This window comes from Oncorhynchus mykiss, chromosome 14 (assembly GCF_013265735.2).
Source record: "Oncorhynchus mykiss isolate Arlee chromosome 14, USDA_OmykA_1.1, whole genome shotgun sequence".
Lineage (NCBI taxonomy): Eukaryota > Metazoa > Chordata > Actinopteri > Salmoniformes > Salmonidae > Oncorhynchus > Oncorhynchus mykiss.
The window spans coordinates 43050713-43062983 of NC_048578.1; the positions used below are offsets into that span (position 1 = coordinate 43050713).

At 41.2% G+C, this 12271-nt stretch overlaps 2 protein-coding genes across 4 annotated transcripts; both read left to right on the plus strand.

Annotated features, from left to right (window-relative positions):
* The first annotated feature begins 3786 nt into the window (after positions 1 to 3786).
* On the plus strand, positions 3787 to 11741 carry hmgn6 (high mobility group nucleosome binding domain 6). Of its 2 annotated transcripts, none has more exons than XM_036943617.1 (6): positions 3787 to 3995; positions 4936 to 4965; positions 5103 to 5132; positions 8272 to 8325; positions 9461 to 9586; positions 10685 to 11741. In XM_036943617.1, the coding sequence occupies exons 1-6, from the start codon at positions 3981 to 3983 to the stop codon at positions 10730 to 10732; spliced, it is 303 nt and encodes a 100-aa protein (XP_036799512.1). In that variant the 5' UTR covers positions 3787 to 3980; the 3' UTR covers positions 10733 to 11741. The 2 variants fall into 2 exon arrangements, with proteins under 2 accessions (XP_036799512.1, XP_036799513.1); XM_036943618.1 differs by having other exon boundaries at positions 3815 to 3995; positions 4939 to 4965.
* On the plus strand, positions 5144 to 8264 carry LOC118938746 (putative GPI-anchored protein pfl2). Of its 2 annotated transcripts, none has more exons than XM_036943616.1 (2): positions 5144 to 7073; positions 7395 to 8264. In XM_036943616.1, the coding sequence occupies exon 1, from the start codon at positions 5315 to 5317 to the stop codon at positions 6695 to 6697; it is 1383 nt and encodes a 460-aa protein (XP_036799511.1). In that variant the 5' UTR covers positions 5144 to 5314; the 3' UTR covers positions 6698 to 7073; positions 7395 to 8264. The 2 variants fall into 2 exon arrangements, with proteins under 2 accessions (XP_036799511.1, XP_036799510.1); XM_036943615.1 differs by having other exon boundaries at positions 5144 to 6831; positions 7031 to 8264.
* Positions 11742 to 12271: the final 530 nt, after the last annotated feature.

The window sequence follows — 12271 nt, forward strand, 5'->3', positions numbered from 1 at the left end:
GATGGGGCCACAGTGTCTCCTGACCCCTCCTGTCTCAGCCTTCAGTATTTATGCTGCAGTAGTTTGTGTTGGGGAGCTAGGGTCAGTTTGTTATATCTGGAGTACTTCTCTTGTCTTATCCGGTGTCCTGTGTGAATTTAAGTATGCTCTCTCTAATTTTCTCTTTCTTTCTCTCTCTCGGAGGACCTAAGCCCTAGGACCATGCCTCTGGACTACCTGGCATGATGACTCCTTGCTGTCCTCAGTCCACCTGGCCATGCTGCTGCTCCAGTTTCAACTGTTCTGCCTGCGGCTATGGAATCCTGACCTGTTCACCGGACGTGCTACCTGTCCCAGACCTATTATTTGACCATGCTGGTCATTTATGAACATTTGAACATCTTGGCTATGTTCTGTTATAATCTCCACCCGGCACAGCCAGAAGAGGACTGGCCACCCCTCATAGCATGGTTCCTCTCTAGGTTTCTTCCTAGGTTTTGGCCTTTCTAGGGAGTTTTTCCTAGCCAACATGCTTCAACACCTGCATTGCTTGCTGTTTGGTGTTTTAGGCTGGGTTTCGGTACAGCACTTTGAGATATCAGCTGATGTACGAAGGGCTTTATAAATAAATTTGATTTGGACTTCCTGACGGGCGGCCCCCAGGTGGAGAGGATAGGCAACAACACGTCCTCAACACGGGGGCCGGTCAGGGGTGTGTACTTAGTCCCCTCCTGTACTCCCTGTTCATCCATGACTGCATGGCCACACACAACTCCAACACCATCATTAAGTTTGCTGACAACACAACAGTGGTAGGCCTGATCACCGACGAGACAGCCTATAGGGAGGAGGACAGAGACCTGACAGTGTGGTGCCAGGACAACACCCTCTCCATCAATGTGAGCAAGACAAAGGCCCCCATTAATATAGACTGGACTGTAGTGGAGTTGGTCGAGAGTTTCAAGTTTCTTAATGTCCACTTCACCAACTAATTAATTATCATGGTCCAAACATACCAAAACAGTCGTTAAAATTGCACGACAACACCTTTTCCCCCTCAGGAGACTGAAAAGATTTAGCATGTGTCCCCAGAACCTCAAAATGTTCTACAGCTGCATCAATGAGAGCATCCTAACCGGTTGCATCCCCGGCTGGTATGGCAACTGCTTGGCATCTTACCATAAGGCACTACAGAGTGTAATGCGTACAGCCCAGTACATCACTGGGGCCAAACTTCCTGCCATCCAAGACCTATATAATAGGTGGTGTCATAATACATGTGTAATTACCTGGTATATAGTAATAGGAAAGCCCAAAAAGTTGTCAGACTCCAGTTACCCAAGTCATAGACTGTTTTCTCTGCTACCGCACGGCAAGCAGTACCGGAGCACCAAGTCTAGGACCAAAAGGCTCCTTAACAGCTTCTACCCCCATGCCATAAGACTGCTGAACAATTAATCAAATTGCTACCGGACTATTTACATTGACCACCCCTCCTCATTTGTTTTTACACAGCTGCTACTTGCTGTTTATTATCTATGCATAGGCTATGCATATCCCTACCTACATATAACAGTTACCTCAACTAACCTGTACCCCCATGCATTGACTCGGTACCGGTATAAAGCCTCGTTTTTGTTATTTTATTGTGTTACTTTTTATTATTTTTAACTTTAGTTTATTTGGTAAATATTTTCTTAACTCTTTCTTGAACTGTACTGTTGGTTAAGGGCTTGTAAGTAAGCAGTTCATGGTAAGATCTACACTTGTTGTATTCGGCGCATGTGAAAAATAAAGTTTGATTTGATTTTTGATTTGATTAGAACAAAGTGTTTATTGTACTAACGCTCATGAGTTCTTGTTGTTGTGGGTTTGTTTTTGCTTAAACCAACAACCAACAGCAGCAGCAATTTTATTGGAGTTGTCCCTAAGGCTCCAGGAGACGAGGTCCAGGAAGGCTGAGTCTGAGGCTGTACTGACAGTCTCACCTTAAAAACATCAACAAGAAGAAAATAGAGAGATTAAGAAAACAAAGCAGGTTCTTCCAAAAAAGTTTGTCTCAAAGAAGGTTGTTGCAACACAACAAGCCACATCAGCCACCAAAGAATGGGATGCGCAGTGTATTTTTGCTTCAGTCACTGGTGGGGACTAGACTATGTGTGAACAGTGCAGGTGGTGGGCTCGTGAGTTGTGCTCCAATTCTACTGGGGATAGCTTAATTTGTGACCTACGTACAAATTAGAATTGTGCAATAGCAGAGCATAAGAGTTGCCACATCAATGTTACACTGAATAAATAGTTAAGTTACTAGTTATTGTTATTAGTTATATTCCATTATAATATTATATTCCAATTAATATTGTTTTTATGAATTAAAAACAACTATTGAAAACCTTTATCTTCTGAATGTCATTTTAAAGACTGCTGGGATTTAACATCTCGCATTATTCAAATAATATTTAGTGCAATTGTACATAATGGAAAACACATGTTTACATTGCCAAAGCAAGTGAAATAGATAATAAACAATAAAAAATTAACTTTGAACATTACACTTACAGAAGTTCCAAAATAATAAGGACATTTCAAATGTCATGTTAGGTATATATATATATATATATATATATATACAGTGTTGTAACGATGTGCAAATAGCTAAAGTACAAAAGGGAAAATAAATAAACATAAATATAGGTTGTATTTGCAGTGGTGTTATTTCACTCCCTCACTTGTTGAATCATGTCTCCGTGACTTAATCAGTGGCAAAAAGTCGACCACGGACTCGATAGCCTAAAAGCGTGGATATCGAGTCAGGAACTGTAACTTTCAAGAGAGATGAATATAACCTTCTAGTCCTAGTCTGTCCAGTCAATGTGATGTCTATTTTCACAGTCTGACTTAATTCAACGTTCAGCTCCATTTTGTGACTGAATGCAACAATGTATCAAGAAGTAGCAGGGTTGTATCCATTAGAATGACGTCATAATAGAACCCAGTTATAGTTGGTTGCAATGTCGCACCAGGTGACGGTCAAAGGGCGTCTCAGAGCGCCCTCCCGTGGCATACATGAAACACTGCATCCCCACTACAATACCGGTACATCTGGCCCTTTTGGGATTTTAGTCCAGGTTGAGATAATGGCTGTGAATTACAATAGCTAATAGAAGTACGTAATGCAAGGCTAGTTGGTCACATTTGAAGGTGATCATTCATATTCCGCCCTTTCTATCTCTATTCGGTGTGTCTGACTAGATAAGAGAGGAAGACTGAGGATGTTTTGGTGAGGTGTGCCGTCTGTCCTCGGCCGCCAGGGGTGCAGGGAGAACTGCTCATTCATTCACACTGGGCTTTGTAGCTGAAGCCACCTACAGGCGCCCGGACGATGCGACGTAAACGTTCCCTCTCCTCAGATTAATTTAGAAAAGCCGACAAACAAAAATGTGTCGAGCTAGAAGGGCGCCATGTTGGCCACAAACACGAAGCCAAATGTTAATGTATTTTCCGCCTTGTTTTGGGCAGAAGTTATAATGGTGGAGTAGAGACAGTCGTTTTATGATGCTGGGAATAGAGGGGGATTATTTTATGAGTTTCATTGAAATAAGACTATAAATTAAACGCAACCTCTAGACCCTATCAAATCATGTTATCTGTTCGCAGGGGCACCTACTAATCAAGCGCTCGATATTATTTCATGGTGATTTTTTTCTTTTTTCCTTCCCTCGCTTTGCTAGAAGCACTTCGCGCGTAAAGAACATCACCGGTTCCCAAATTCTCCGTGTTCTGCAGCTGCGAATAGCGCTCCGTAATTGGCGGAGAGCACATCAATCCTGCGTTTAGCCGCACCCCTCCCCCCATTCAGCCAGTCTGGTGGCTGTTCCTGTGTGTTTACTACACGGACCAGGCAGCAGCAGACACTTGGCTTCACATGCACCTAACTCACAACAGCTAGCTAGCTAAACACTTTATAGTTCCATCTGAAAGACAATCTCCAAGAATCCAACATGCCCAAGAGAAAGGTACGTAGTTTGGTGACTATTTAGAGAGGATTGTGAAACAAGAAAAGCAGGCAGCTATTGATGGCTTGCAAATGAATGTGGAGCGCCATCCCCTCCAACGATTACTTAATTATAAACATATTTCTTTGGGGAATTGACGGCATTTATTTGAAGGGTATGTTAAAAAAAATATATTTTTTAAATGTTTAAATTCATATTTTTCTGATCGCTTGCGGGCTTAAAAGTCTGGCGACCGGCGGTCGCTGTCCTTTGAGAAGCCAGAAGTCTCTCTCTGTCTCCATGTAGTTAAAGCACAACCAGCAGCCATGCTTTGCAGCCCAAGTCTTCCTCTCTTCTTCGACCTACCGAACAGAAACGCTTCAGTTACCGCCATTTTCCCCTCAATCCGCCCAAAATTACCTCGAGAATTCGCTTTAGTATCTATAGTTTCAATTCTGATCGTTAAAAGATGCAGTCGTCGTCTTATTTCGATACAAATGTATATTTTTTGTCTTTGTTCATGGTCCCAGGTGGCTGCAGTGTCGTGTCTCTACCGCCGGGCGGCGCTGCGGAGGCTTAACTCTGCTCCTCCCTCTTGCTTATTCCGTCCCGCGCGAGTTTTCAAATCCTGCCTGAGCTCATAGAAAGAAGAGAGAGATGGAGAGAGTGGAGAAAGAGAGACAGATACTTTAGGACCCCAACTTTCAGTGTTACTGGTCCCAAAACATATAAACTGTTAACAAAACTCAAATATTACATTACACTTCCATCTAATGGGTCTAAAAACAAGTTTATTTTAACATTATCTATGACATTTTTACTTTTTTTCTTGAAATTTAAAAGTTATCTGGGGTCTTCCCTGACAGTTCATAAATGTGTAATTTGAGTCACCGTAGACTGTTGCCTGCTCTTATAGAGAAGTGTTTTCGTGATAAAAGTTGTTTTTGTTGTTTGTCCTCAGCAGGGAGCCGCTGGGGACGTCAAGGAGGAGGTGAGACTGAGACAGACTCAACACTGTGACCTCAACTACAACCCATCACTTATAATTACTATTCTTTATCAGCACCGTTTCAACATAGTTGGTCTCTGACAGTGTGTGTGTTGACATGTTTTCTCTTCCTGTTGCAGCCCCAGAGGAGATCCGCCCGGTTATCAGCGGTGAGACCAGCTACGATACAGACATTATATACTACCTTATGACGCATCATATAACCTATACACCAGTTTTTACACATTTATAACCTCTTATTGCAGCTTAAAGCACATTTATAGACTATAATTAAGCGTACAACACATCAAATACCAATATACCACCTTATAACACATCATACAACCACTATATGACAAATAACACAACCTCAGCTACAATCACCATACAATCATTACACACGTATTCTCTATATATACCACCTTATAACACATCATACAACCACTATATGACAAATAACACAACCTCAGCTACAATCACCATACAATCATTACACACGTATTCTCTATATATACCACCTTATAACACATCATACAACCACTATATGACAAATAACACAACCTCAGCTACAATCACCATACAATCATTACACACGTATTCTCTATATATACCACCTTATAACACATCATACAACCACTATATGACAAATAACACAACCTCAGCTACAATCACCATACAATCATTACACACGTATTCTCTATATATACCACCTTATAACACATCATACAACCACTATATGACAAATAACACAACCTCAGCTACAATCACCATACAATCATTACACACGTATTCTCTATATATACCACCTTATAACACATCATACAACCACTATATGACAAATAACACAACCTCAGCTACAATCACCATACAATCATTACACACGTATTCTCTATATATACCACCTTATAACACATCATACAACCACTATATGACAAATAACACAACCTCAGCTACAATCACCATACAATCATTACACACGTATTCTCTATATATACCACCTTATAACACATCATACAACCACTATATGACAAATAACACAACCTCAGCTACAATCACCATACAATCATTACACACGTATTCTCTATATATACCACCTTATAACACATCATACAACCACTATATGACAAATAACACAACCTCAGCTACAATCACCATACAATCATTACACACGTATTCTCTATATATACCACCTTATAACACATCATACAACCACTATATGACAAATAACACAACCTCAGCTACAATCACCATACAATCATTACACACGTATTCTCTATATATACCACCTTATAACACATCATACAACCACTATATGACAAATAACACAACCTCAGCTACAATCACCATACAATCATTACACACGTATTCTCTATATATACCACCTTATAACACATCATACAACCACTATATGACAAATAACACAACCTCAGCTACAATCACCATACAATCATTACACACGTATTCTCTATATATACCACCTTATAACACATCATACAACCACTATATGACAAATAACACAACCTCAGCTACAATCACCATACAATCATTACACACGTATTCTCTATATATACCACCTTATAACACATCATACAACCACTATATGACAAATAACACAACCTCAGCTACAATCACCATACAATCATTACACATGTATTCTCTCTATATATACCAGGTAATTACACATGTATTGTCTCTATATATACCAGGTATTTACACACGTATTCTCTCTATATAGCAGGTAATTACACGCATATTGTCTCTATATATAGCAGGTAATTACACATGTATTGTCTCTATATATAGCAGGTAATTACACGCGTATTGTCTCTATATACCAGGTAATTACACACGTATTACTATATACAGCAGGTAATTACACATGTATTACACATATATTTTCTCTATATACCAGGTAATTACACATGTATTGTCTCTATATATAGCAGGTAATTACACATTTATTACACATGTATTGTCTCTATATAGCAGGAAATTACACATGTATTGTCTCTATATATAGCTGGTAATTACACATTTATTACGCATGTATTGTCTCTATATATAGCAGGTAATTACACATGTATTACACATGTATTGTCTCTATATAGCAGGTAATTACACATGTATTACACATGTATTGTCTCTATATAGCAGGTAATTACACATTTATTACACGCGTATTGTCTCTATATAGCAGGTAATTACACACGTATTACTATATACAGCAGGTAATTACACATGTATTGTCTCTATATACCAGGTAATTACACATGTATTGTCTCTATATATAGCAGGTAATTACACATTTATTACACGCGTATTGTCTCTATATAGCAGGTAATTACACACGTATTACTATATACAGCAGGTAATTACACATGTATTGTCTCTATATAGCAGGAAATTACACATGTATTGTCTCTATATAGCAGGTAATTACACATGTATTGTCTCTATATACCAGGTAATTACACACGTATTACTATATACAGCAGGTAATTACACATGCTAAATTAAACTTCGCTCCAACAGCATGTACACCTTGATAACATCTGCTACAATAACTAGACCATATTATTAGACATGTTTTATAACTATATTCCAGGTTATTACACAAACTGATACACCTAATTACGCGTCTATTAGCTATGTAAAAGATTATAACACCTTTATAACCTCTGCTACAATACTACAGTATTCCACATACACCATACACTACACTTATCTAATTAGCTAATTACACATGTATTACATATTTAGCAGGTTACATAACTCCTAACCAGTTTATAAATCATGCAACCAGTTAGTAAAGTCCCACTGAAGCCCTAGCTCCTGTTGGTCAGTAGATCTGAAGCCCTAGCATCTATTGGTCAGTAGATCTGAAGCCCTAGCATCTATTGGTCAGTAGATCTGAAGCGCTAGCACCTATTGGTCAGTAGATCTGAAGCCCTAGCTCCTATTGGTCAGTAGATCTGAAGCCCTAGCATCTATTGGTCAGTAGATCTGAAGTCCTAGAATCTATTGGTCAGTAGATCTGAAGCCCTAGCTCCTATTGGTCAGTAGATCTGAAGCCCTAGCTCCTATTGGTCAGTAGATCTGAAGCCCTAGCTCCTATTGGTCAGTAGATCTGAAGCCCTAGCATCTATTGGTCAGTAGATCTGAAACCCTAGCATCTATTGGTCAGTAGATCTGAAGCCCTAGCTCCTATTGGTCAGTAGATCTGAAGCCTTAGCACCTATTGGTCAGTAGAACTAGGAATGATCAGTGGTTGTAGAACACATGAGACTGATGTTTGTTCTCTCTCTCCAGAAACCAGCCCCAGCCAAGACTGAACCCAAGGCCAAGAAGGAGAAACCAGCAAAGGTACGAGAACAGAACTACAAACCCCAGGGCTGCACACAACGTCACTTCAAACTCAAGAACCATCAAACAGAACAAAAGACTAGAACATCGCATTACAGAACTACAAACCCCAGAATCATCACAAAAACATAACTACAAACCCCCCTCTCCAGAAAGAGAAGGCATACATATGAACATAGTATACAGTGCCTTTGGAGAGAGTGTTCAGAGTGTTGTTAAGTTACAGCCTTATTCTAAAATGGGCACAAAAATACATACATCCTCATCAATCTACACACAATACCCCATAATGATAAAGTAAAAACAGGTTTTTAGATTTTTTGCAAATGTTTTAGAGCTGGCCGCCCGGCCAAACTGAGCAATAGGGGGAGAAGGGTCTTCAGGGAGGTGACCAAGAACCCGATGGTCACTCTGACAGAGCTCCAGAGTTCCTCTTTGGAGATGGGAGAACCTTCCAGAAGGACAACCATCTCTGCAGCACTCCACCAAGCAGGCCTTTATGGTAGAGTGACCAGACGGAAGCCACTCCTCAGTAAAAGGCACCTAAAGACTGACCATGAAAAAACAAGATTCTCTGGTCTGATGAAACCAAGCTTGAAGTCTTTGGCCTGAATGCCAAGTGTCACATCTGGAAGAAACCTGGCACCATCCCTATGGTGAAGCATGGTGGTGGAAGCATCATGTTGTTGGGTTGTTTTTCAACGGCAGGGACTGGGAGAGTAGTCAGGATCGAGGGAAAGGTGAATGGCGCAAAGTACGGAGAGATCCTTGATGAAAATCTGCTCCAGAGCACTCAGGACATCAGACTGGGGAGAAGGTTCACCTTCCAATAGGACAACGACCCTAAGCACACAGCCAAGACAACGCAGGAGTGGCTAAGGGACAAGTCTATGAATCTCCTTGAGTGGCCCAGCCAGAGCCCGGACTTGGAACCAATCGAACATCTCTGGAGAAAATGTATAAAAAACAGTTTTTGCTTTGTCAATATGGGGTTTTGTGCGGGGCCACTCAAAAAAACAGATTTAATCCATTTTAGAATAAGGCTGTAACCTAAAATGTGGAAAAAGTCAAGGGGTCTGAATACTTTCCGAAGGCTCTGTAGATAATGTCTGTCACCCCCCCCCCCCCCACCCAGAAAGAGAAGGCTGTGAATGACAAGAAGGAGGAGAAGAAAACTAAGAAGGCAGCAGCGAAGGAGAACGCAGAGGCTGAAGCTGCTGAGGAGAACCACTCTGAGAACGGAGATGCCAAGACCAACCAGGTAATATACATTACTATACTGGACATTTTTAACCTTTGAGTCATTTAGCAGTTGCTCTTATCCAGAGCGACTTACAGTTGTGAGTGCGCACATTTTCATACTGGTCCCCCGTGGGAATCGAACCCACAACCCTGGTGTTGCCATGCTCTAAGAGCAAAGGAAGACTACAGTACTATATACTACTGTACTGTAGACTACTGCACTGTAGACTACAGTACTATATACTACTATACTGTAGACTACTATATACTACTCTACAGTGCACTACTATACTATATACTACTCTACAGTGCACTACTATCCTATATACTACTGTACTGTGCACTACTATACTGTACACTACTGTACTGTGCACTACTATTCACCACTATACTGTACACGACTACACTACTACAGTATATACTACTATAATATACACTACTATAAACTACTGTACGGTATACTACTGTACTGTGCACTACTATTCACCACTATACTGTACACGACTATACACTACTACAGTATATACTACTATAAACTCCTATACTGTACACTACTATACTATGGGCTCCCGAGTGGCGCAGCGGTCTAAGGCACTGCATCTCAGTGCTAGAGACGTCACTACAGACCCTGGTTTGATTCCAGGCTGTATCACAGCCGGCTGTGATTGGGAATCCCGTAGGGCGGCGCACAATTGGCCCGGCGTTGTTAGGGTTTGGCCGGGGTAGGCCGTCATTATAAATAATAACCACTTCATAACTGACTTGCTTGGTTAAATAAAAATACTACTATACTGTACATTACTATACATAAGACATGTCATAGGCAGACATTCAATGGTCATTAACAGGTATATTTGTATAAGACAGTCATTGCAGACATAAAGGATGGATCTAGAGACAGAGTCCTAGGAAGAACTAGAAAGACATCATGGACGGTAGAGGACATGAGGCTGGTCAGAAAGACATCATGGACTGTAGAGGACATGAGGCTGGTCAGAAAGGGACATTAGAAGACATTGGTCAGCTTGATGGCAGAGATAAACTCCTGTTTTAGGATGAGAAACTACCAACAGGAATGTCAGGTTGTTCTACTGACCTCTAACCTCTGACCCTGCAGATGGAGGATGCTCCCGAGGCGGAGAAGGAGGAAGCCAAGTCTGAGTAGCAACACTGCCGACCCCTGACCTCCGACCCCCCCCCCCCCCCCCCCCCCCAGCCTGCCCCAGTGTTCGTGGTCCCCCTCCAAGGCGTATTGTTAACAGAGGAATATTTTTATCAGTGATTTTATAAGTATACTATCTACTATCCGTACAGATTTTTAGCACAAAGCAAAGCTGAGTAATATAATGCAGATCTGCAGTGGTCATATCAACAAAGTATCTGCAGGCAAGATGAACACACTAAAATCTTTTTTAATTAAACAGCATTTCATGATTGTGTAGGAAGCAAAGCGCGTCCCGTCCCATAGTGAGTTGTGTGTTCCTGTGCCCCCCTCCTCCACAGTTGGTTCTCCTAGGGTTCTACCTTATTCCTGGATAATTAACTGTTTTGATCCCGTCTGTTATGTGCAGTGAGTTCCTTTTGCTTTGTCTAAATGTTCCTGTTTTTACATGAAACATGTTCTAAGCGTGTTGAAAGTGTGTTGTCCAATAAGGAAGAGGAAGAGAGAAATTCCGGGCACAGTGACATGCATGTCTCCTAGGCGACCCTGTAACAGTGACATGCATGTCTCCTAGGCAACCCTGTAACAGTGACATGCATGTCTCCTAGGCGACCCTGTAACAGTGACATGCATGTCTCCTAGGCAACCCTGTAACAGTGACATGCATGTCTCCTAGGTGACCCTGTAACAGTGACATGCATGTCTCCTAGGCAACCCTGTAACAGTGACATGCATGTCTCCTAGGCAACCCTGTAACAGTGACATGCATGTCTCCTAGGCAACCCTGTAACAGTGACATGCATGTCTCCTAGGTGACCCTGTAACAGTGACATGCATGTCTCCTAGGTGACCCTGTAACAGCAGCCGTGTGTGCAACAGCTTTCCATCTTGCTGGTTTTCTAAACACACAGTTTTTTTTAGATAAGAGGTTCTCTGACGTGTGCAGGAGTCTCTGTCCCTCTGATGTTCTGGAATTCTCCAATAAAACGAGTCCTGTCAATTTTCCTCAAAACGCTGTTGAGTCTTTTACATCCTAGCCTGGGGTAGTTGGGTTTTAATTCAAATGTTATTCTGTGTGAAGGCTGTTATAGGTCTGTTGTGGCTTCACTCACAGGTGTGAAATTAGCTCTTGACTAATCCAGAAGGAAAACTTTTTTCAGGAACATTAATCCTACTCTGGGATTCTCCATTCTCATGCCTTTTCAAATCTAATTTTATTGGTCACATACACACATTTAGCAGATGTTATTGCGGGTGTAGTGAAATGCTTGGTTCTCCTAGGGTTCTGCCTTCGTCCTGGTTTATTAACTGTTCTCCTTGATGTGTGTTTAGTCCAGGACTAGGACCTACACTGTTAATGTTAACCACATGTCTCCTCACAGCTGCTCTGTTAGGTAAAATGCTCAATGGCACTGTATAGACACAGAAAAGCCTGGGTCTCAGTTCTCAATGCATTTATAACATGACTACCTCTGAGAGAAATCTACCAATTAAAAAAAAAAGTGATACCTTTTGATAGAACCAATAAAAAGAGGGAAGGAA